At 52.0% G+C, this 25,033-nt stretch overlaps 1 protein-coding gene and 1 long non-coding RNA gene across 7 annotated transcripts; one reads left to right on the top strand and one right to left on the bottom strand.

Annotated features, from left to right (window-relative positions):
• The first annotated feature begins 236 nt into the window (after window positions 1–236).
• SH3GLB2 (SH3 domain containing GRB2 like, endophilin B2) lies at window positions 237–24,218 on the top strand. 6 transcript variants are annotated; one of them, XM_066332718.1, is made up of 12 exons: window positions 237–448; window positions 8,129–8,270; window positions 8,571–8,699; window positions 9,386–9,519; window positions 9,994–10,086; window positions 13,672–13,734; window positions 17,859–17,882; window positions 20,391–20,480; window positions 20,683–20,783; window positions 21,274–21,288; window positions 21,887–22,145; window positions 22,791–24,218. In XM_066332718.1, exons 1-12 carry the CDS (start codon window positions 386–388, stop codon window positions 22,896–22,898), a joined length of 1,221 nt encoding a protein of 406 aa, XP_066188815.1. In that variant the 5' UTR covers window positions 237–385; the 3' UTR covers window positions 22,899–24,218. The 6 variants fall into 6 exon arrangements, with proteins under 6 accessions (XP_066188815.1, XP_066188817.1, XP_066188816.1 ...); XM_066332720.1 differs by lacking the exon at window positions 13,672–13,734; XM_066332719.1 differs by lacking the exon at window positions 21,274–21,288.
• LOC136369713 (uncharacterized) lies at window positions 2,936–16,764 on the bottom strand. Its single transcript, XR_010745047.1, has 3 exons — window positions 16,708–16,764; window positions 5,416–5,563; window positions 2,936–3,521 (listed from the first exon to the last, which is right to left on the bottom strand). It is a non-coding gene; the product is annotated as an uncharacterized lncRNA (long non-coding RNA).
• Window positions 24,219–25,033: the final 815 nt, after the last annotated feature.

The following is a 25,033-nucleotide window of genomic DNA, read 5'->3' as shown; positions in this document are numbered from 1 at the left end:
CCAAGATGAGACACCGCCCCCTACACCCATTCCAGCCAATCAGAGTGAAGAGCCTCTCCCCGCCGCACCAATCGGAACGCGCCCGGCTCGGGATTGCGGCGGCGAGCGCGGCGGAGCGGGAAGGGAAGGGGCGGGGAGAGCGGCTCGAGTTCCTATTGGCGAGCGCTGACAGCTCCCCCCGCCTCCGCTCCGCCCTTAAAGGGGCCGCGCCCGCCGCCCGTGCCGCCGCCCGTCGAGGCGCTGCCGGGGCGCACGGACCCGGTAAGAAGTCGCAGCCCTTTTAAGAGGCGCGGAGCGGGCGTCACCCGGCGCTATAAAAAGCGGCGGCGCGGCGGGCGCGGTGACAGCGGGGGCGCGGTGCGGCCGGGGCGGCTTTGGGGCCGCCATGGAGTTCAACGTGAAGAAACTGGCGTCGGACGCGGGCGTCTTCTTCTCCCGCGCCATGCAGGTAAGGCGGGGCGGGTCGCCACCGCAGCGGCACCGCTCGGAGGCCGCGGGGCGGGAGGCGCGGAGGATCCGCGGGTCCAGGCCCCGTCGCAGCCAAGGGGGTGTTTGCTCGGCCCCGGGGAGCCCGGAGAGGGAGATCGGAGCTGGGTGGGTCCGTTCGTGTGAGGCCCCGGAGCATCACCCGCAGATGCAGCACCTCGGGAGCATCGCCCCGGCCGTGGCTCGGGGGCGCCGGGAAGGTCCCGAGGGAAGAGCTCCGGGGATGGCGCTCGGAACGGGGAGGGGGGCGCGGGGCCGTTCGTGCCTGGCCTTTGTTGACCTCAGGGAAACAAAACTGTGATCTGGCATACGGCTGCTTTGTCCGTGCCCGGCCCCACCGGGAAGGGCTGCAGAGCTCTGGAACAGGTGCCCAGGGAGGACGTGGAATCTCCACTCCGGAGACACTCCAAACCCACCTGGGCACATTCCCGTGTCACCTGCTCAGGTGACCCTGCCTTGGCGGGGGGCTGACGGGATGTCCTCCAGAGATCCCTTCCAAGCCAAATCATTCTGGGATTCTGTGGGATGGTCCCTGTCGCTGGGGGCAGGTGCTGAAGGTGCCCTGGGGAGAAGCAGGAGATCCCAGGCCCTGGGCAAACCCTGGGATGTTCAGGGGGTGGGAAGGAGCTGCTGAGGGTGAGCAGGTCGGGCCTTAGAGCTCCAGAAGCGTTTGGACAACTCTCAGGCACAGGGGGGATTCTCGGGGCTGTTTCTGTGCAGGGCCAGGAGTTGTACTTCTTGGGTCCTTCCAACTCAAAATATTCTGATATTCACAAATTTGAGATCAGGAGCTTCTGGGGATGAAGTAACCCCCCGCTTAGAAGAAATTTGGGTACACAGGAGCAGCAGACATGCAGCAGGTGGTGAGATGGAGCTGCTGAGTGCATTCATTTCTTGGGCGTAATGACTAAAAAACTGCTCTTGTTTGTCCGGGAGAGGAGAGAGGCAGGTCAGAACTGGTTGGGATCCTGCCTGGAAAGTGAGGTCCAGCTGGTGACTCTGGGACTGGGCTTCTTGCTCTGCCTATTGTGTGGGGGCTGGTAAACAAACAGAGTAGAGCTGCCTCAATCCAGACCTTCTGTGCGGTGGAGTAATTCTGGCTCTCTTGAGGACTGGTCTCCTGTAAGCAGATATCACCTCCTGTAACCGTGCCAGTGAGTCATATGTTATGAAAAAGGGAGATATTAACTACAGGTTCAAAATAAGGAGCAGATGGAAAGCCTAAAGATGCTGTTCTCATGCAAATGACCTTGGATGCAGAAGAAATGCTGGGAAGAAATCTTATGTTTAGAAGCTTTATTGTGAGTCTCTGATAAGTGTTTTTTAGCTCCAGGGCGTAGGAAGGAGACAGGCCTGAGAACAGTGTCTGCACACAGTGATTCCAGAGTAAGGAGGCGTTTATAAACCGTGGCTTCTGCCTGCTACACCTACTCCACTGTCTCGTACATGAATATTCATATGCCTAATTACAGTAGTAATTTATTGAAACCACATGAGCACTGGCACTTGTGGACAGCGAGCAGGTGTGTAAAGAGGGGGAACTGGAAGGAAAGAGATCTCTGAGGCTGAAAACCACCTCATGATGGCTCACTGCTGGGGGAATTCAGCCTTTTTGGGTGCCTGGTGAGCCCTGCCCCATCTCCCCCAAGAGCCAGCAGTGACAGCTGAGGTCTGCTGGGTTTGTAGCACTCTTTAGCTCTGCAGATCTAGGATGGGAATAAGCTGTCTAGAAAAACCCGTTTTCTGTAGCATTTGGAGATGTTTCCTCCAGCTCCTGGCATATAACAAAGTGATGTTTTCTGGAACTGCAGCAACTGGGAGATAAATGGACTGGCCATTATGTGCTGTTCAGACAGCATTAGCTCCTTCTGTCTGGCAGAGCTGTCTGACCAGCACAGAGGAGCTTCACTTGAACTGGAATTAAGGCTCAGCCAGGGAGAAAGGAGACAGGATATGGTCAGCACAATGCCTCTGGGCTGGCTCAAGGCAGGAGCTGGTTTGAAATCTGTCAAATACAACCCAACATAGGTGCAGGAAGAATGATTTTGGATTAGGCTTCTCATGACAAAAAGCACCCCAATCGAAACAGCTCAAACCCACTGCTTCCTTTACATGGTTCTTCCTTGCTCAGTCATAGGACTCCTCTGGAAAAGCAGAGCAGACAGTAAAGTTGGAGTAGGAAAGCAGTGGACAGCTCTGCTATGCTGGGAGTGGGGGACAAGCTTCTTGGCTTGGGCCCTGCAAGGGCACAGAGCTCGTGTAGGATCCAGCATTCCCCCTGAGGATGGTCTGCACTGACACTTGCACTGCCAGCTGCAGCCATCACATCAGTACTCCGTGAGGGGTGCAGCACCTGCAGACAGACTCCTAAAGGACCCTCTCCTCTTCACTTGAAGAAGGGCCTCTCTCTTTGATCAGATGCAGCTTCCAGTTATCAGCGAGTGGTCTGATCCCAAACCTTGGCCAGGAGAAGCTGTGTGGCCACACACTGGATGTCTCTCTTCTAGACAGGCTGCAAGCCAGGCTCTTTCAGGGAGGTCTGGAAAGAACTGTGGGTGTCTGTCTTTTGTCAGTTCTGATGTAAACAGGCTCTGGGTGAAAATACTCAAGTGTGAATACAGCTTTTTGGTGCTTATCTCCCCCTAATGTCATTACCAAAACAGCTAGAGGCTGACTTACTCTATCTTGAGGCCTCTGCAGACAGACTCCCCCAGCTCCCTGATCTCTGGTGATAAAATAGACTTTTATCATTAGTAGATAAAATAAACCCTCTGCTTGCTGACCTTATTAGTGTTCACACTTTAAAAGTTGAGAGAGCAGAAGGGGACCCAAGGAAAGGACAAGGTCTTGGTAGGGACACAGCCAGGACAGCTGACCCAAGCTGCCCAAAGGGATATTCCATACCTTAGGACGTTGCTCAGCAATAAAAACTGAGAGAGAGGAGTAGGTGGGACATTGTTATAGAGCACATTTGTCCTTTGGAGTAGCCACAACATGTACTGAGGCCCAGCTTCCCAGGAGTGGTCACACATCACCTGCAGATGGGAAGAAGATGAGAAAATATTTTGGTTTTCTTTGCTTCCATGCAGAACCTTTTCTTCAATAAACCACCTTTATCTTCAACTGTGAGGTTCCATCTTATTTTCAACCCCCGTGTTCTGCTGATAAGGGAAATGATAGAGTGATTTGGTGGTACCTCATGTCCAGCCAAGGTCAACCGACCGCCACAATGTTTTTTCCTCTCCTAAATGCTGTGCTTAAGAGTTAACCAGGCTGTCCCTGTTAATGGCTTCCTTCTGTCCTCTAGCACAGTTTCACTTGGCTCCCAGCCTGGCTTTCCTGACTCCTGGTGACCAAACACTTGGAGCAGACTCTATCTGGTCCAGAGTTGCTGAAAATCAGGCAGTTTTCAGATGCTGAGTGGCTGTGGCTTCTTTCCTACTGTAACCCTGTGCAAAGAGAGAGCCAGATTTGCTCAACTGACTGTCTTGTGCTTTTGATCACCAGAAGAGCAAATATTACTATGTTTTGAGCTATTTGGAGGCTTTGAAAAACCCACCAGTCTACTGGCAGGTACAGGGGACTATCCCTGGTTTAAATCTCCTGGCCCTGGTTTGATCTTTGTCATTTAAAGTGGAAAGTCAGAAGTAATGTGCAGCTGGATAAAAAAGGGACCCTGTAAGTGGTACAAGGGCCTGAACTCTGCCACCAGATCCTCTGCAAGGGGGCTGCAGCCACCCTGTCAGAGATCCCAGCATACAGGCCTTTTGTTGTACTGGGATTTTATTCCCCTGTCTTTTAAGGAGAGGAAGGTGCTGGTGCTTTCAGCATGGGTGATTTTAAAGCCTAACTCTGAAGTCCTTTAGTCCCAGGCCCAGCCTGCCTGCTCCTGTAGAGCAGAGGGGCACCCCCAGCTCAGCACTGCTTGCAGACCCTCCTGACATCCCAGACATGTGTCTGCCAACTCTCCCGGGGGAAGGGGCTTTTCCCCGAGCTGTCAATGCTTAGGGCAGCTGCCCTAACTGCAGTCCAGCACATCCATGCTCCTTTTGAGCCTTTGGCCCAAGTACTGCTCTCCTGCTGGGTCACCCTGTTTTCCCACCTGATAAAGCATCTCTTGTTCCTGCTGGCCAGCCAAGCCTCCCAGAGGAAACCCAACCTTTGGCTGAATTATTGATGTCCTGGAATGCAGCACAGCTCTGCTCTTCCTGGAGAGTGGCACTGACAAAAGGCTGCCCTGCATTATTAAGCACCCGGTCTGGGTCAGCTGCAAGGATGTTTCCTGCAGGGGAGCAGCCTCTCAGCGCTGCTACCTGGCTCATGGCTCCAGGATGCAGAGCTGGGAATTGGTTCAGGGCTACTGACCCACTCCTCAGGTTCTAGAAAACAAATGGGAGTAGTTCTGCCACGGCAGGATGGAGGAGCTGGAGGTTCTCAGCACTGCAATTGCCTGTGCTCTGGCAGCCCTGCCTCTCTCCCCTGGGATCTGCACCAAGACTGTAAATTAACTTGACAAAACCAAGTATCACTCCCATTTGTGGCAATCTGTTTACAAGAGAGCAGTGCTTTTAGTCTGGGAGCAGGAAGATATAAAATACTCAAAATCTGCCTTTTTACAGTCAGGAGGCTTGAGGGTATGATCAGTTCATTTCTCCCACATCTTTTGGTGCCACAGTGAATTTTTTTCAGTCAAATTTCTGTGTTATGAAAACAGGTTCTCAGGAATACAAATCCTTTACATGATTTCTGTAAAGTGCTTGAAGTGCTTGAGTAGCCAAATTTCATAAACTGCTGTTCTCCCACCCTTCTTTTCACTGGGCAGCCAGGTAAGAAGGGACCAGCAGCTGAGATCTATTGCCACCTAAAATCTCAGATTTCCACTTGCACGGGACAAAAACACAAGCCAGCTCGTAGGTCAGTGTAACTCACCTGTAATCTCCTGTGCTGGCTGTGCTTCCAGGAGAAGCTTCATCTGATCTGATGGCAGGCTGCTCCTGCAGCAGGTGCTCCTGCTCTCCTTGCACTTCATGGCACATCCCCACTGCTGCTCTGAAGTCAGGGGGGTTCTCTGAGAGGTCTGAAAAGTCACATTAGAGGTCAAATTGAGCTGGATCAGTGCCTCTCTGTGCTCAGGGAGGAGGAGGAGGTGGCTCTGGGCAGGGACAGCACCCAGGGAGGCACCAACCACCCAAGGTTGTGCCTGGGCTGGGTTCAGCACATCCAGCTCCTGGGCAGGGAGACACTGAGGGAATTAAATGTCAATGGAGTCACAGCCTCCTGTGCCTTGCACCTCTTCCCAGCGTTCATGCTCTGCTTTCCAGCCCTGAAAGAAAGCTGGAATGAGAGGTTGTTTTCTGGCCTGACCCTTTGCAACCAGGGGCTATGACTGAGATTCCTGCCCATCCTCCCCTTCTGGCAGAGCACCCAAGGCTTGCATGATCCTGGTGCTGCCCTCAGCCTTGCTGCAAGACAAACAGCTTTAGTGCCAGACTTGAGATGAGAACTGAGTTTCTGAGTTCTGGCAAGTGCTGAGCCCTGACCCCTGCACTGAGTTACACAAAACAGCCACAGAGGACAGTGATGCCAAAGGTGTTACTTGCTAAAAAAGCAAAGGACCCCAGAGCTGGAGTGGTTCAGGACAGTGGCAGCAGCACTGTGGAGATGCTGGAGGGCTCCAGCAGATCTGGCACTGCAGCAATGCTGTAAGAAGCTGACTCAATTCAGCTGGTAAGAAACTGGGTTTGTGTTTGACAGCTCCAGGGCAGATGCTGGTGCAGGATAAGCCTAAACTGCAGGAAAAAAAGCTGGACTTGAAAGTGAGATGAGGTCTCAAAATGCTGTCTGGGAAAGGGGGGCGAGAGAGACTTATCTTTGCATCAAAGAGCCTTGGCTTGTTTAGGAAGGATCTTAAACAGATGACTCAAGAATCGATGCCAAATACCTGGGAAGTCCCAGTTTGCTGCATGGCAGTGACTCAGCCCAGCCTGGCAGAGTCTGAAACAGCCCTGGGCTCCCAGCAGTGACAGAGGAAAGCAGCCTCAGCTGCTGAGAGCCATGTGTGACCCCCCAAGAAATCACAGACCAAACACCACAAACACCCTCTCACCCTGGATCTGCTTTTCCCTGTGTCCAGCAATGGTCAGGGGACCATGGCAAGACCTAGGTGAAATGATGTGCCAGTAATTGGGGCTGCTGGTGCAGAGGAGGGACCAGCGACAGGATCCCTGTCCCCTGCTCCCTGTCCCTGCAGCAGAGGATCTGTCACCACCCACATCCGGCAAAGTGCTCCACGAATCTGCCAAACAGGTCGCTGTGTAAACATACCTGGAGGGCTTGTGTATCTCAGATATCTGGTAACAGGACTCCAAGGGCTCTTTGCCCCTGCTCTGGGCTCTCCTTATCTCGCTTTGTTCCCGGCTTTGGGCAGGGTGAGAAAGGGAAGAGCTGGCCAGGAGGCCTTCAGGAGGGACAGCAGACACCAGACCAAGACCCCATGGAAGGGACATCTTGGCCCATCTAGAGCTGAGCTCTGGTGTAGGGAAGCAGAGAGAAGGTGCCAGTGGTGGATCAGGCAGGAGCTGCATTTCATCCTAGAGCTTTAGGCAGGCTTTAATCTTTGGCATCTGACTGTGCCAGTGTTGCACAGTGCCATGTCTTGACTCAGCAATGGCAGCAGAGACCATTAACAAGGGCTAGGGGACAACTGGAGCCTCTGTAGGATCCCAGGTGGCACAGCTGTCCAAAGGGCCTTTTAGCATGATCCAACAAGGTGCTGGTTCTGTCAAGAGCAGGGAATTGTGCTTAAAAATACACTGAGGTTGGCCAACTTCACTGAAAGGAGCAAATGGGAAATGGGGATGAGAGGAGATGGAATGGTCATTTCTCTCAGAAATCCCTCCAGGAAGCAATGGAGATGTCCAGGCCATCTGAGGCTGCATCTCCAGACTGACAGACCTGGTCAGATGTCACTGCCTAGTAAAACACTGGAGATTTGCACAGCTTCATTCTCCCTGCTGCTAATTTTAAACTGAAAAGGGATTGCAGAGGGAGGATTGTCCATTTCCAGTATGAATCTGAGTGCTGAGAAGAGTTGGACAGTGCATATTTTAATTACCTGCTTCAGAGGGTGTCCCAGAAGAAGAGTGACTTGCTGGAAGTGGTTTTGTCTAAATCCTGAGTTTGAGTCTCCTGACATCAGGTGGTAGTGGCATTCCTGATCCCTTGGGTTTACAGGGCACAGAGTTGGTCAGTAAGAGATGAAGGGATTTAGCACCTTCCCTCATGTGAAGAATGTTTGTTGCCCTCCTGCATGAAGCAGTGGAAGCCATGTGCATATTTAAATAGATCCCTCACAACTGGAGTATTTTTGTACTAGACCTATTAAAAGTTACTTATTCTGGAACACCTCTCAAACCTGGAGTCTATTTTTAGCCCAATGCTTGTTCTACTCTTGGGCAAAAAAATTGCCCTCTTCCCCTGAAAGATGCCTGGGAAAAAAAGAATGACACCTTGAAGGGTTTTTAGCTCTATTCTAAGGTAAATGCACAAGACAAAAGCAGCTTCACTGTCCCTTATCAGCTCTCTAACACACTGTAAATTTGCTTTGGAAGAACAAGACCTAATGACTGCCTTCTTCCTGCAGTTTACTGAAGAAAAGCTGGGCCAGGCTGAGAAGACTGAACTTGATGCTCATTTTGAAAACCTTCTGGCCAGGGCAGACTGCACGAAGAACTGGACAGAGAAGATCTTGCGTCAAACTGAAGTTCTGCTACAGCCAAACCCGAGTAAGTGCAGCTTCTCCTGAGGCTTGAAGGACAAATGGCACTTGCAGCTCAGTGCTGAAAGTCATGGCAGAGAGCCCTGTCGAGTTTGTGGGGCTTGGGAGAAACTTGTCTTTGCAGGGCCTGTCCTTCTTCCATGTGCAGCTGAGAGCACCTCACACCTGGCAGTGCCCTGGGGCAGGGACTGCTGCTCCTGGCACTGGTGCCTGCTGTCCACTGCATCACTGAGGACTGCATGGGGTGGGCTGTCATGGATCCCAGTTCAGGGACCCTCTTTCAAGCTCCCTGGTGTCCCCATTGCAGGTGCCAGAGTAGAAGAGTTCCTGTATGAGAAGCTCGACAGGAAGGTGCCTTCCAGGGTCACCAACGGGGAGCTGCTGGCTCAGTACATGACAGAGGCAGCCAATGACTTTGGGCCAGGGACCCCTTATGGTAAGTCAGCCTGGCTATTGAAGAAGTCCAGGGAATCCAGCCCTTCCCAAGAGAATATCCCTGTTTTGCATTGAGAGGTTTGCAGCAGGCTCCTTCCTCACTACACAGAGCTTTCTGCTGTTAAATCCTCACAGTTGTCCCTTCCTGGGGGAATTTTGGGCTTCTTTAAGCAGCACACCTGCACAGAGACACAGCTTTCACTTCCAGCTGCCCTTGCCCCTGCCATGAGCTTTGTTCTGCTCTCCAAATCGATAGTTGTTCGATAGTGAGTCCTGTTACAGCCAGAGCAGCTGTAACTGCATCTATAGTCAACACTGCCTAATCAACTCATGTTTTCTGCTCTGGTGCTTTTTAATTTGCTGCTCTGTTCTCATGCCTCTGTTTTATGAGGCAAAGAAGGATCAGTCTGTGCAAGCAGGTAGAGCAGTAAAACACATCAGTGGCATAAGTGCCTTAGCAGATAGATAAGATCAGAGCTGCCCTGGGAGCAGTGAAAAGATGCCTCAGGCCAAGAGCAGAGTGGGTAGGGCTGGAGCTGGTGTGGGACAGGCACATTTCCTTGCCCAGGCCAGGTACAGATGTGTCTGTATCCCCCAGTGGGGCAGTGTGGAAGCTCTGGGTGAGTTGGCAGAAGCCAACAACATGTTAATTGGTTTCTGTGGAGCTGAAGGTTCCTGTTGTTGCAGGAAAGACTTTGATAAAAGTCGGAGAGACTCAGAGGCGCTTGGGTGCAGCAGAAAGGGAGTTCATCCGCTCTGCCTCCATCAACTTCCTGACCCCACTGCGGAACTTCCTGGAAGGGGACTGGAGAACCATCTCTGTAAGTGTGGTAGCAGGGAAGGGGAAGCTTCTCACATCTCTGGAGACAAGGAGGGCAGGGGGAGAGGGAAACAGTGCTAAGAGAACCCCTTTTCTTTCCCTATGCTAAAGGATGACTCCCTACTTCTCCTCTTAAAGAATGCAAGGATGAAGGAGTGCTAACCCTAGATCTGCTCAGGTTCCCCCTCTGATAGGGAGAGGTTGTCAGCTGATGTGCATGAGGAAAGTAACTCACTTCCCCACTGCTGCAGCTTATGGGCACCACCCATCACAGGCTGCCCTGTTTCCAGGAGGTTATCCTGTATCCCTGGCAACCAGCCCCAAAACTCTTGCTAAGGAGATGAGCGTAGCAACTGGTTCTTTCTCCCTGGCATGTTTTAATAAAGAGATAGATTTGATTCCTAGGTGATAGCACATCCCCTCCTCAACCCTGCTTCTAAGCAATGTGCTCTGACCCCTGTGCTGTCCCTTCCAGAAAGAGAGGAGGATCCTGCAGAACCGACGCCTGGACCTGGACGCCTGCAAGGCCAGGTTGAAGAAGGCCAAGGCTGCCGAGGCTAAAGCAGCGGTAACTCCTCCCCTCATTTCCCTCTCCATCCTTCTTGCCCCAGGGCTGGACTCACATGGTGAAAACTTAGGTTACCCTGGTGTTTCTGACAGGCACAGCTGGGGGAACTGGGAGCAGGAGCCTGTTTCTGAGATGTCCTCCCTTGGGGGAGTTGTTGAAGGAAACAGTTCTGAGCTTCTGGAGTCTGCAAACTTGCACTTGACCTAGGCTCCTGCCCCCTGACTGATCAGGGTTGCTGGATGAGCTGTGCTAGTAACTAAAAGCCTGCATCTTCTGAGGTCTTGCTAATTTTCACAGGGGATCTTAAACCAAGCCAAGAGAGAGCTGAGCTGGGAGGTGCACAAGGGAAAGGCTGCAGGAGGGCAGTGGGAGCTTGTGAAGGGTGGCCAGGGTCAGACTGGCTACAAGGTCTGTCCCTAAGCCTCTGCTCACTCAGTTCATGGTGCTCTAGTTACAGGCTTTGGGGAATTCATCACACTGGGCACTGATGGGTTCCTTGGAGGGCCTGGTTGGAGCTGGTTGTCATCCTGTAGAGCTCTGGCTGTTCCACAAGGACCTGCCAAGTTCTGCTTTTGGGGCCAGGAGCTCAACTGGCAAATGTGTGCAAGTCACAATCAGCTGGTCCTTGTCAGTCAGTCTCTGGGATGCACTGGGATACACAGCCCTGCTGTGAGCCTGTGTCTAGCCATCTGCCAGCTGGGCCTCTGGCCTTACCTCTCCCTGGGTAGCCAGTTTCCAGGTGTTCTCCCTTTCCTTCAGCTCCAGTTACGTGCACAGCAGATGGGGAAGCTGTGCTAAGCTCAACAGCCTCCATCAGCAGGTCTGACAGAGTGCTCAGACCTACACAGGACAGCTGTGGACAGAAGTAGTACCTACCCTTTTAAAAAAGCCTCCTCTAATCAGTCAGGTCCCCCAGATCCTCTGAAAGTAACTTCAGGAATCCCCCATTCCCCTTCTGAGGGGGATAGTGCCCCCAGTCTCAGGGGGAACTGGTGGCTATTGCTTTATCTTTAAGCTCAGATCAGAGCAGGCATTCAGATAACTCCTGTGCTTCCTCCCTTTCCACCCTTTTTACCTTACCTCCTACAGGAGGTGATCCCAAGGCCTCTCACCTGCACACACCCCTGGTTTAGGGACTCCTCTTTAGCTGAAAAAGAAACACTTTGTTTCCCACTGGAACTTTTGGGGTGCCCCAGGCAGGTGCAGTGTCAATCCAGGCTTTCCAGGGTGTCCTCCCCAAGCCAAGCCTCCAAGTAGCAGAGTGGCTGAAACACTGACCACAGCAGCAGAGCAAATTCGGCTGCTGCTGTGGGCATCCATCTCAGCTAAAAGGTGGGTCCCTGGGCTCTGGGTGCCTCTCTGACTGCTGGATGATGAGGTGGAAGCTCCCAGCACCAGGGAGAGCTGCTTCCTCAGCTCTAAACACCTCATCTAGATCACAGCATTCCCTGTAACATGCCTGGAGTCCTGTGTCACACCTCCCCAGCCAAGCTGAAGTATCCCAGCTCACCTCTCTCTTGCTGCTCTTCCCCTCTGTAGTGCAAATTCGTGTTCCCACAGCTTCTGTCTCCTGATGCCCCTCGAGTGCTGCTGCCCAGACCCGTGACTGCTGTGGAGCACCTGGGCCTGTGCATTTCCCACGGACTCTGTGCTTTGTCCTTCCTGTTGATGCTGTTTTGTTTACTAACCTTTTTGTTTTGTTTCTTTGTAATTTGCTCAGTGTGAGGGAGATGTGAGTATTGACTGTGCTAACAGTGCTGTGATTTTTTTTTTTCCTTTAACACCTCTCATTGTCTCTTTCCCATTTTTAAAAAGAAAATTCATATCTCCTTTGTCCCCTTGGGACTGGCCCCTGCAGCATGTTCTGAGCGTGATCAGGGCTGTGGCTGCCTGGGGAAGGTGCTCCAGAAGGATGGGAGTGCCAGAGACCTGCCTGCAGCCCCTCTGGAGCATCCCTCAGATCCATCCACACTGCCTGCAAGCAGTGCTCAAGAGAGGCAGGGGCTCCCCTAAAGACCCCCTTGGGCTCCTCCAGCTGCAGGCAGGAGGAGGTGGGGTTGAGTGGCCAGTCCCTCTCTGGAAGGGCAGCCCAGAGACAATGACAGGCAGGAGGATCTGGTTGTGGTGCTGTTCTGCCCCTTTGCCCCATTACCAGAGTGGAAGGGGGAGGGAGGTGGGTCCCTTTTGACCACTGCTTGCAAATACAACTTCTCCATGCACAGAAGTACAAGAGAAGCTTGCCTCCTTCATCCCATGTGCTGTGACTAGTTTTGGGACTCCCTGGAGACCAGGGAATGGGAGGAGAAGTTTCCTCAGTTGTTCTTGATCTTCAAAAAACAAAAAGCATAAGCAGCTATTTCTGTGAAATATCTTTTCTCCCCACAGGGAGGAGTCCAGCCTACTTGCTATGCTGGCCTCAAACCTCACTGGTGCATTTTTTCTCCCTATATTCAGGTTTAACTTGAAATAGGAATTGCTCCTCCTTATTCCTTCCTCCAGCCATCCCTAAAACTCCTAAGTGGTATGAAAAAAAAAAGAAAGGGTGGTTGGGACTGCCTGAGTGCTCTTCCACACACTAGTCACTCATTCAGCCAGCTGCTTGGGGCCCAGCAAAGTGGGTCAGTGTGTGTAAGTGGATCTGGGTGACTGCAGGGAGATTAACCTGGGAGAGAGAACGAGAGGCCTGAGGGGATTAACACCAGAGCTGGGATCCAGCAGGACTGTGCCAGTCCTACACAGCAGCCACTGTGCAGTAAGGGCTGCCCAGGAAGATTCCTGATGTCAGGCAGCTCGTTGTTTTGTCTCTTTAGGTGGTGCTGCAGCCAGTGGCTGTCCCAGGAGGAGGGCTGGTCTGCACTGAATAAAAGCACCACGTTATGTGGTGGTTTATGAGCCCATAACTGTGTGGGGGTGGACTGGATCCATTGAACTTCCAGTGAGGAAGTCTCTGGTGTGCTCAAGTCTTGTGCCCCAGGGCAGAAGTTCAGCTATGGACAAGGTGGAGGTTTCCTGACCTCTGGGATGAAAACTCCTACACTGCCTTTGGCTAGACCTGGCTGGGCTAAGCCATGTGCCTTCCTGAAAACAGTGGATCTGGCTCTGTTAGGAGCAAATGTGCTTGGAGAGAGTGAGAGCAGTAGAAGGCACTGTGGAAGGGATGCTCCAGTTCTGGTAAACACTCCTACTTTAAGGGCAAGGCCCTGGACAGTGACTGTAGGCAGGAGGACAAGGGGAAGGAAGGTCCTGCCCACAGCATGGAACTAATGCAACAAGAGCAACCTGCTGGCTGCAAGGAAATAGGAATGCCTTTAGGATCATGCTGTATGAGCTGACAGCTGTGAGTACAGGCAGAGTTCCTAACAGTAGAAGTGTCTGCTGTTCAAGAACCAGGTGTGACTGTAAAAGCCTGGCCTCCACACACCACCGCTGAGATGTCGGGAGAAGTCCTCCTGCCTCTCATCAGAATCCAAGCAAAGCTCCCAGCACAGGCAGGAGAAAAGCCACTGGTCTCTTGTTCCACCCATCACCCAGTGACTCCTGTTGACTTCTCTAGTGCCTTGTACATGACACTCTATTCCCCCCCAGGCTGTGCCTGACTTTCAGGAAACCAGACCTCGTAATTACGTGCTCTCGGCCAGCGCATCAGCGGTAAGATCACCTCCTCCTGGGTACTGCCTCCTCCTGGATACTGCCTCTCCAACCTCTTCCTGCCCCTCTCTTTACCTGACTTAAACTCAGGCCTAGTGCTCCGCTGTTTTCAACATTTTAATGTGACATGGGCTGCCCAGGGTTCCTCTGACTCAGCCTCAAGGGTTCACATCACCCCTGTGGGGGTGCCTGCTCAGGGTCTGGCCCTTTGCAGCTGGGTTTGCTTTCCAAACCAGCTTCCCTGCCAGCCCTCTTCCACATTTCTAGTGGGGATCTTCTGATGGGTTTTCATTGCTAGGAGAGCAATTGAGAGGAACAACCTCCAAGAGGGCCCTTTCTGGATGGTTCCAGCTGTACAGTGGCAGTATCACACATGTGACTGCCTGATCTGTACCATGGTGTCAGAGTCAGGGGCTTTGAAGCTGGTCAAGAGAAGCAAAAGTGCAGGAATCAGTCTTTGCCACCAGTGTCAATAACAGTGCAGGTTTGTCTATTCTGCAAACGAAGGTCATATTTTACTGCTTCATTGTGTTGGCAGCTGTTCCACAGCCAGATGTGCCCGGGGTGGGTGAACAGCCTGCTGTGTCTCCACTCGGCTGCACTGAGTGGATGTGGCCAAGCAATTGACTTCCCATGCTGTGTTCATGGCTCCCCATTGCACAATGTCACATGTCTCATTAAAATGTTGAAAACTGATCATCTTGCTTCCTAACTAGCATTGAGAACAACACTGATGCCTGCTAATAGAATAATACAAGAGTGGAAGTGCTGGGGAGTGGGATCTGCAGATATGAAAAAGGACTGCTCAGCCTTCTCAGAAACAAAAAACAGTATGGAAACAAGCTGGATTTGGTTAATGGGAAATCCATCCCATTTGGAGAGAGAGGTGTGTCTGAGCTGACAGCATCAGTGTTAGTTCCTAGGGGGATCTGTCCTGACCTTTTTGGAGAGCGATGCTGGGATCAGAAATAGCTTTGCACAGTACCTAGAAAATGATTTCCATCGGTCCCAGGCTCAGTGATGAGAGCAGAAGAAGCTGGTCCTGGGGATGCTGCAGCAACTGCTCAGCTCTCCTCTCTCCTAGTTCAGCTCAGGGCCAGCTGGTGGCTCTGGCTTCTCCCTTGGGAAGGTCTGTTCCGAGGGACTGCCTTTAAGCTCTGGGATAGTAGAGGAGAGAAACTGGGCTTTCCCTGCCTCTGAACAGACCAGGGCTAAAGCACACCTGAAGACAAGCATTTGTACAATGTGCATTGGAGTGCCCAGGCACTCAGTTGGACACATCCAACCCTCACCAAAAAGTACCTTGATCTGCTCTGCTCTATTACAAATCTCCTCTGGGGAGTAGGTGCCACATACAGGAACATAACAACAGATTTTGGGAGGTTATTTAGCCAACAAGTGTCTACCCTGGGCCATGTGTGCCTAGTTCAGTGCTTCCTCATTGGGCTCTGCTAGTGCTGGAGGCCCTGGGCAGCAGGAGCAGGGCTCTGGGAGCTCTCCTGCTCTGGAGGAGCAGCCTGCACTGACCTGATCAGGTTTGATGATTGCACAGCAGGGCGTCCTCCCAGGAGTGCCCGTGGGAAATGTGCTGCCCTGACTAGTGTCAGGCCTTGTGGCTTCCAAAACTCTTTCAGAAGCTGCAGTTGGTGGGTGAAGGGCCGCCTGAAGTCCAGCTGCACTGGCAGGGGTGACCTGAATCACAGTTTGCGTCTTTAATGAGCAAAACACAGGCTGAGCCCGGGCTGCACCCTGCCTCTGTACAGGCAGGGCTGCTTTGCTGCAAGCTCTCAAATCCCAGCATTCATCCCAAGGGGTCAGGCACTGCAGCAAGGTAGGAGCTCTTCATCCTGTTGCTCTGCTTTTCTTCCAGGCCAGAGTCCTTGTGCTCCTTCTTAGTGTGTGCTGACAGTGCAGAGCAGTGGCTGCTGCTCACCTCACTCTTGAGCTCGGCTCCTTTCTGGAGGGAGGGGTTGGTTTTGCCCAAGGTAACAGCTTTGTCTTACAGGTGAGCAAACAGGTCAGCTCTCTCCTGGACCACACGCCCTCAGCTGGGCTCTGATTTGGATTCTAAATTTACATTGTTGGTTTTTGGAGAGGTGGATAACACGGTGCTTTTATTTTTTTTTCCCCTTCCATGACAGGAGGGCTCAGATGGAATTAAATCCAAGAAAAAAAACACCTCCCTTGTTTTGTACGAGTTGGAGACTGAGGAGTCATTTCTCCTCTCTCCCACACTGACCTTATTTTTTGGTGTAAGAAGGTGTACGTGAGCTGTGCAAGCCTAAATATCCCTTCCTCTCAGACCCTGCCAGTGCTGCACTCCTAGGAATGATTCCAAGAAAAACATATTGAGTACCTTAAAGAGGATTCCTCTGGCTTGAGCTGGGGTGCAGGAAGACAATAGCAGATTGTGGCCTTTTCTGCTCTCTGAGCTGTCCAAAAAGGAGCCACACAGAGTCTTAGCCCAGGGGTAGATCTGGGCAAAGCTGGACCATCCCAGAACAAAACAGGGTCAGATCTGGAGGTGACACAGCAAACGCTACATAAGAGAAACAAATCTGGCTACAAATTCCGTGGGTGTTGCACTGATTAAATGGGGCTGCCATGGCTTGAGTACTGGCCACAGTGTCTGAGTAGGAAGCCTGGGATCAGAGGGGAGCTTCCCTTTGCTCATATAGTAAACCAAAAGCATGGGGATGTGCTAGCAAAGGCCTTGTCCCAGAGAAGCAGTTCAGGATCTGTTTCTCAGCTTCCTACAGGATGCTTCCACCACCTCCTTCCAGAGTAGGAGCTCTTAGAAGGGGAAGAGACTTGTGTCCCCACATGTGGCTGAAGTTGGCCAGGCCTTACTCAAAGCAGTTCCTGATTCACAATAACAAAACATCCCCATAAAATCAAAGAAAACACCCACCTCAGCACCCAGACCAATACAATAATTCCACTCAAGTAAGAGATGCCAGTCAGGCTACATACCATGGAGCAGGAGGCAATCCCAAGAGCCTGGCAAAACACCTTCCTGCTTCAGCCCTCCCCAGTGCAGGCAGGTCCTACAGGTGCTCCTTATATTGGCTGCTGAAGTCTCTCTGCACCTGGGGCTCCCACAGCTCACCTTAGGGCAATTGGTGACTAAAGCTCAGCTGAGAGTCTGATCAAACAGAGCCTGCTCTCCCTCTGACACCCCTGTCCAGCACAGGGGCCCCTGTGCAAGTTCAGCTGTGTCTGGTGACCTTCCCTGACTGCAGAGGTGACACTGGGTGGTGAAGCTGAGCTCCACAGGGGTCATTCCTCTGGCCCCACTGGTGTGGGTGTTGCAGGCAGACTGCTGTGCTCCCAGATCCAGGGGGATTTCACATTGCCAGGACTGTGGCAGTAGTTTGCTGCTGAGGAAAGGCCAAGCCAAGGACCTCTGTGAAGGATCAATGTGTTTTTCTGCCTCCTCTCTCCCTTTGCTGTTTGTGACTTCTGTTCGTTGTTTCAAGTCCTGAAGCCAGATCCCACAAGCAGCTGGAGGTGTCCAGTGTTCTGCTGCCTCAAGTGTGCCTCTGTGGATAAGGAGAGTAGGAAGGAGTCGTGTGATATTTTGCCTGGCTCAGAGGCAGCATCCAGCTCCTGCTTCCTCTTTGCTGTGGCCTGTTGGCAGTGCAGGCTGGGTGGATAATCCCATTTCTCTGGACCGTGGGTGAGGAACAGTGGCCTCTGTGTGGCCTGAGCTCAAAAAGCTCCCTTGCCTGCCTCTCCACACTCCTAAAAGAAGGGCTGTCCTTCAACACCAGCCTCTGCAGCTTCAGCAAATGAGCCTTGCTGTGCAGGGGACTCTTCTTAATCCTTTTTTTCCTGGAGCCTGTGGAATGCAGTGGCTGTAGCAGCCCTGGCAGTGAGCAGAGCTGGCGTGCTGCTGATTCTGGGGCAGAGACTTGCTCTCCCATTGTGAAACTGAACTTGAGGGTGCAGGAATGAGGGGAAGGGGCATGGATCTGGCAGCTGCTGCTGGGTGAAGGGCTGGCTTGTCCCTGGAGTTGGCCTGGTGTGTCCATGGAGCGTCCTTGCCTGTGGGTGTTAATGCCGAGTGCTTCACGACGTCTCCAACACTGATCTCCTTTCCTGTTGCTCTGTGGCCCCTACAGCTTTGGAATGACGAGGTGGAAAAAGTAAGTACCCAGCTGGAATTGTGCTCAAACCTTCTGGGGGTGTTCAGAGGATGGGGGTGCTGTGGAACCTTTCCTGCTCGCAGGCAGGGAGGATCAGGGGCCACTGCTGTGGTGTGCCCCAGCCCTGATCCCTCCGTGTGGTTCAGTGCAATGACAGCAGCTTGGGATGAGCCGTGTTGGCTGTCCCTGGTGGGAGACACTCCCCTGGCATCCAGGTGTGTGTCTGTGTGGTAGGAGGAGGCTCAGAACCCTGCACTGTGTGGCAGGAGCAGAGCTGATGGTGAAGTGTGATCTGGCTCTGCTCCTGTGGCCAAGGCGCTGGTCCTCCATGTGCCCCTGGAAGCCCCTGGCCTAACCCATCCAGCTGGCTCCACACAGAGCTGGAGCAAGGACAGAGCATTGCCTGTGCACATCCCCACTGCTGCAGGGAGCAGCTCGGTCACGGGGGAGGTTTGAAGCCTCATGGGGTTGATTCTCTCTGGGTGAGCTGCACTTACCCTTCTGATCCGTGGAGGCTCTGGAAGGGAAGTGTGACTTGTCCATGAAGATGGATGGAGGGCTGAGACCAAGGTGAGCTCTGTGTGGAGCTGCAGCATAGCACGGAGCTTCCAGAGACACCACCTGGGATCCTGTTCCTTCCACACCTCAAACACCCCCAGCAGGCATTGAAGTGCAGGGTGGCAGAAGTTCCCGTGTGCTGTGCATGACAGCAGCCTGTAGCTGCTACTGCAAAGGCATCCACAAAATGCACTGTCTGTTCCTGACCCAGCTCTTCCTGTCCTTTAAATCCTTCAGTCCCTCAACCAAACAAGCTGGCTACAGTCAGCTATGAGCATGCAAGGAGCTGTTCCTCTATCCTTTATCTTTGGGCTATTCTGCCCCATTGGATAGACCAAACTGTGTAAGTAAATGTTGAAGTTCTCCATGTCCTGGAGAAGCACAAGACTGGAAGGGGCCTCCCAGGTCACCATCCAGCTCTGGCTTTATAGGAAACTACATCCTGCAACTGCTCAGAGTTGGCAGGGAGAGGCAAATCCCAGGCAGCAGCAAATAGAGCTGGGTCTGCCTAGCACAAGTTCAAATAGCTCTGAATACTGGAGTTCCAACTCAAGAATCATTTGAGAATCAAAGGAAGCAAGAATCACTTGGTGTTTTGAAGGCATTGCACTGGTATTTCCTGTTACATTCCCTCTTCTCCTTTAAATAATCCCCTTCATACGGAGGATGCAAGAAAATAGACCAGTTGAGTTGCAGCTTAAAATAGACTGATTAAAAGACAGTCTTTGTTGTAGCCTGGCTCGACATTAGTAATGCTGGTACCAGATGAGAGCTGTGCTTGGCCCTGGCAGCACCTCCAGCTTGTCCTGCTGGGAATACTGGGTCTCCTCTGGAGCCACCAGTGATGTGGCCTCTGCTCTGAGACTGTCAGCTTGGCTGGATCAGCCCTCTGTTCCAGACATGTCAGTCCTGTGCCAGAATGGTCATTTGGCATTCCCAAAGCAGCAAAAGGAACTCCTGCAACAAGGCAGCTCTGATGGCTGCATGCTCCTGGAGAAGAGAAAAGGATTCTCTTTCCAGTGAGCTGGAGCTGAGTGGGTGTCACTCTTCTGTGACCAGTCACAGCACATCCCAAGAGGACACCAGCACTGGTGTTAATGCTGCCTGCTGGAGAGAACACACAGGGATGCTTTGTCACCCCTTTCCACCAGCAGGAGGGAAGAGCCAGCACCAGAGCACTTGGCTGCTCCAGCACTTCTGGATCTCCTTGCCAGGATCCACCTGAGTATCCTGGCACTGCAAAACTGCCCCGGTGTAAATGTACTGTTTGGTGTGGGGGAGAGATGGGTCTTCAGTGTGAATCTATCACTGAATTCCCAAAGCCTGCTGTAGAGCTGCCTGCTATTCACCAGTGTTTAATTCCTGCTAGCTCAGGATCAGTAACTAGCACCAAAGGAGACCCTTGGGTAGAAGTTGGATTGGGATGTTCATCTCCATTGCCGATTCAATTAGCAGCAGCAGTTTGGTAAAAGCTGCCTGGCCTCAGTCTTTGTTCTGTGGTGATAAAAACAAAACCACTGCACTTCCAGAGGGAAGCCTAGGGAGGCTGTGACATTCCTGTGCCTGCAGATGCAGAAACAGGGGATTAAAGGGACTGGAGCCGGCATGAGACTGACTTCCCACATACCTCAGGATTAACAAAGCCTCCCCATCTTCATGTTCTAGTCTTGTGGGAATAGGAGCTTCCCTGCTTGATGCATCAATTTGGAGCTGCCATTCCATCACCTGCAGTGATCCAATGTAGGACTAAGAAGGAATCAAGCTGAAATACAGCCAGAAGTCTCTGGGATCCCAACCCGGGATCTCTTGTGCTTGCTGCTCAGTGTCACAGCTGCACGTGGATCCTGCAGCACAGTGTCCTGCTGCCAGAGGGGGGTGTGGAGGCAGGGGGCTGCAGAGGCAGCACGGGGCTGCTGCCTTGTGCTGCCTGAGCCCCCATCCTGTTTGCAGGCGGAGCACGAGCTGAGGCTCACACAGACCGAGTTCGACCGCCAGGCAGAGGTGACCCGTCTGCTGCTGGAGGGGATCAGCAGCACACACGTGAGTCCTCCTGGGCACTAGGGGGTGGCAGGGACTGCGGAGACTCTTGGCTCCTGCTAGGAGGATGATAGAGTCCTGCATGTGGAATAGAGGTAGAAAAGGTGGTAAATTTGGGGTACCTCAGGGGAGCAGTAGCTGCAGCAAGAGAGTTTCTGTGCCTGGCAACCAAACTCAGTCAAGCTGATGGTTCTTTTCCCTCCAGGTGAATCATCTTCGCTGTCTCCACGAGTTTGTGGAGTCTCAGACCAACTACTATGCTCAGTGCTACCAGTTCATGCTGGATCTACAGAAGCAACTGGGCAGGTAAGAGAAGACTGCTTTTACTTCTCTGAGGGTTATTGACCTCCTTACCCCCAGCTCAGGGCTCTTTCCCCCTCCCACATCATAATGTTGGGCAGAAGTTTTAAAGTGCCCTCACAGCTCTGACAGAGCTGAGTTTACGGAGTGGTGATCGGTCCTGATGATGGTGGTGCCTTTGGATCAGGCTTTGCCATTGGATTTTTACATTACTCTCAAAGCACAATGGCCATGGGAGTTTGAACATTCTTCCTCTAAATTAGTTAAATCACACAGGACTCAAATTCCTGTTGCCAAGCAATGAGCCTGAGCATGCTCTGCTGCAGCAGTAACAAATCCCAGATTCCACATTCCATGCTGCTGGCTGCACATCCCATGGGGTGGGCTGGGATGTTCTGTGTGGTTCTGTCACACCAGCACAGGCCTGACCCACGAGGGGCTGTTGCCTCTACATGCTTACTCACACTCCTGTTCTATTCTTTTTCCACGCCTGCAGCTCCAAAGGAGAAATGTAAGTATGGTATTGGCCAGGATGAGCTCAGAGGGCTCTCCTCCCCCCAGTGACTGTGGGATTTCTGTGTGATCACTGCCAGAGCCAGAACTATACCCCCTTAGATAACTGAGCCCGAGTTCCATTACTGTCTCTCTCTAGAGAGCCCACAAACCCTAGGAGCCTCCATCTGTGGCATCCAGTTCAACAGCATCAGTGCCCATCCCTTTCCAGAAGAATCAGCAGGTAGAACAGGTAACACAGACTGTGTGAGAGCAGGGCAGTGACACAGCACAATGGACCAGTCAAACAGAGCCAAGAGCAGCACCTCCCCAGTCCCCTCTGCACAGCCACGTGTCAGTCTGGTACCCTGCAAGCTGGTGAAACAGAGCACTGGAGTCAGAATAGGCAGACAAGTGTCACCTGCTGCCTAGTGTCAGCACCTGAGAACTGAGGGCGTTTCCCCACCTGAAGGGCAGTGTGGCTTTGTTATAGCTGGGTATGTGGCCTGCAACTCTTGAGCATCATCTTTGCTGAGCAACTGCTCTGAAAGGAAGAGCTCGTTGTGGTTCCTCAGGCTGGAGCCTCACTGAACTGTGCTTTTTTTCTCCCGTGTCAGATTTTCAGGCACATTCGTAGGCAATGCAGACTCTGCATCTCCCGCAGCCGCTACCTCTCCTCCTGTTGCTGCTGCCACGCTCCCTGCTGTGCCTACAATTCCCGTGGTGCCCACAATTGTTGGGGTGCCCAACACTGTGGCAGAAGGTGCCCTGAACCCCAATGAAGTCAAGCCTCCTGCCAGTGGGACACGCAGGGCCAGAGTCCTCTACGACTACGAAGCAGCTGACAGCACCGAGCTGGCACTTCTTGCAGATGAGGTTGGTGGCTTTGCTGAGTGTTGGATTTGGCTGTAACTGCCCAGCAGCTCATGGTGTGCCCAGCAAGGACTTTGGTTCCTTTTCCTGCCCCTAAAACCCGCTTTATGAAACTAATAGAGTCTTTACCTGGATTCCAGTATCTGCTGAGTTGCAGTGAGGTTGTGCTCATGGCCATTTACTATTTTATCATCACTCAAATAATCCCTCCTGTTGAAGCCCAACTGTACCCAAAATAAATACTCCAATACTCAGCATCTTCACTGTGACCCTCAAATACAGCTGCCTTATCCAGAGCCATGAGATAGGCTGTTGGCTGGAGGCCTGCTCTAATCATGCTGAGAAAAAAAGTAAAATCAGCAAGTTGGAAACTTCCCTGTTCTCCAGGCTGAACTTCTATATTCAGAAGGGATGACATAGCAACATGTAAAAGTACCTTGAGTCACTTTGGAGAATGAAAAAGCAACAGGGAAATCACTGGGCAATTTTCCATAGATCCTGTGTTAAAGCTGCAGATAGCTCCAGGGAAAGGGCACAGATGCTTACAAATGAACTTCAGGAATTGCTGTTCTTTCAGTCCTCATCTGACTGAACTTGGCTCTGTCTGCAGAGTAAGGTCCTGTCTAATGTGCTGTCTTCTCTCCCCAGATGATCACTGTGTACAGCCTGCCAGGCATGGATCCAGACTGGCTCATAGGGGAAAGAGGCAACCAGAAAGGGAAAGTTCCTGTCACTTACTTGGAACTGTTAAGTTAAAGGTTAAGGAAGAAGAATGTACAAGCAGAATGCACCCCTCACCTGGCACTTCTAATGCGGATTTCCTCATCCGAGACCATTGCTCTCTTCAGGGTCAACACTCCATTGCTAATGTGGGAATTGTGGAAAGAAGTGAGAATACTGTTATGATGAGGTATTGGGAAAGGGCTGATGGCACCCAAGACTGAATTTGTTACCTACCACTGCAGCCTGCTTTGAGGTTAGTCTTGATGGCACAAGATTCCTTGATTACTTTTTCCCTTCCCTGCCCTAGTCTTGTTCCTTGCAGTGGCTTTCCTGGGGCAAGTGAGTTGTGTCCCTGAGCAGCTGCTCACCAGTTACCCTCCTGTCTGGTGTGGGTTAGTGCCCCTCTGTCCCTCCTCTCTTCTCCAGCAGTAGAATTGCCCAAGTCCAACCACTGAGCATTCCAGTAGGGAAGTGTCCCACACATCCCCCTGACATGTCCCGGCACATAAGGCCAGGAGGCTGCAGTTAAAATTTAGGAGCCTGTTAAACCCACCCAGCCTGCTCACCCCTGGGAGACCAGCAATGCACGGCTGGCCAAGAGCCACAGTCACTGTCCTGGGGCCTGGAGGCTCCCACCTACCCCTGCCCCTGAAGCTGGAAGATTTCTTTGTGGAGACCAACCCAACCCGCTACCATAGGGCCTAACCCCAAACTTCTGTGCAAGGGACCATGCATCTTGCTTGAATTTCCTCTGGGAAATTGCTCTTGGACTGCAAAGTTTACAAGCCTTTTTACAAGCTTTGCTCCCTGTGTTATTGTCCAGGCTTTTCTTTCAGTGTGTCTGTCCAGGCATGTTTTAGCCTGACTTTATTTCCATCCTGAATCACTGATTTAATGAATGTTTCCCCTCCCATGTCAGCAATGAACAGAGTTGGTGCATCCTAGTGCAGAAAGGGACAGTCCCACCCTCTGTGACCCCAGCAAGGAGCTGTTCTTGGCCACACACACACCACGAGCCAGGCTGTCCTGGAGGGATGGGGTGGTTTAGCTTAGGGGTATGTGTGTGTGCCTGCTCTCTCTGGAATGAACTCCTAGCTAGAGCTCACCTAAAGGACTTCCACTTGATGTGTCACGAGTTTTCCACTCAAGCTGGATGGAAGAGAAACTCAACTGCACCAGGCTCTGCTCACACCCTTCCCTTGGGTATGTCAGAACTAACTTTGCTTGTTTATTGATCTTTTGCACTTTCCCCAAAGGTATCGTGACCATTCTAATGCAACAGGGCACTGAGCACCTGTGTTTGTGGGGCTCATGGATTTCAGCACTTATTTGCCAATAAACAAACTGCCTGACCTCCTGCCTCAGCATCTTGTGTGGGCTCAGGGCTGTCCTTGTTCCCAGACACAGGGCTGTGGAGACTAGCAGGGAGAGAAAGGGAGCAGCTCAGGTGAAAGCAGTGCTCTCCTGCTACCCCAGGCTTGGAAGCTGGGGTTAAAAGCAAAACAAAGCTGCTCATCTTTCCTGTCCCACCTGACACTCCCAACACACTGTCAGAGCCTTGTGGTTCCTTTCCCAGCTGACACATCTCATTTGTACTACAGCTTCAGGGGCTCTGGGAAACAACAGTTCCTCCTGCACCTGAAGCAAAAATAGAGCAGCAGGATGACTTCAGCTGCTGAGAGACCCAAGTGCTATTCTAGATCTAACAGACTTTTCTAGTTGTTATGGAAACTAGATCTGCTGCTAATCTAAAATCCTAAAGTCTTGTCTCTTAACACCCAGCTTGGAAGGAACTCCTGGGAAAAGCATCTGTTGAAATGCTCTGTAATGCAGCAATAATGCTTGGCTGTTCCAGTTAAAGAGAACAGGGAAATCAATGATGTTGTTCTAGTTAGTTTTAAAACTGCCAGGACTACCACTCTCATAGTCCTGATCTATTAGAGATCTACTCTTGCCTGTTTCCTTTCCAGCATGAATATTTTCCCTCAGGCCAGTGACATCCGTGTTCCCATTATTCCTCTCCTTGGTACATTAAAGCAGCAGCAGCTTAATGAAGCAGAAAATGGTCTCTTCCCTCCGAGCAGCCAGAAGGAATTCTCTTCCTGGCACCAGCACTCTTGTTCCCTCTGCAGTAGGAAAAAAAGCACATGGAGCATCTATTGCTACTC

The sequence above is a fragment of the Sylvia atricapilla genome, chromosome 19, assembly GCF_009819655.1.
Source record: "Sylvia atricapilla isolate bSylAtr1 chromosome 19, bSylAtr1.pri, whole genome shotgun sequence".
Lineage (NCBI taxonomy): Eukaryota > Metazoa > Chordata > Aves > Passeriformes > Sylviidae > Sylvia > Sylvia atricapilla.
Note: the sequence above shows the minus strand (reverse complement) of the source record. Positions and strands in the feature narration are given on the sequence as shown.

Excerpts from the sequence above, each read along its gene's own strand:
- SH3GLB2 (XM_066332718.1), top strand. The coding sequence starts at position 386 with ATGGAGTTCAACGTGAAGAAACTGGCGTCGGACGCGGGCGTCTTCTTC. Across the intron at positions 8,700-9,385 it reads TGGGCCAGGGACCCCTTATG|GAAAGACTTTGATAAAAGTC; the intron begins GTAAGTCAGCCT and ends CTGTTGTTGCAG. Across the intron at positions 20,481-20,682 it reads AGGGGATCAGCAGCACACAC|GTGAATCATCTTCGCTGTCT; the intron begins GTGAGTCCTCCT and ends TTTTCCCTCCAG.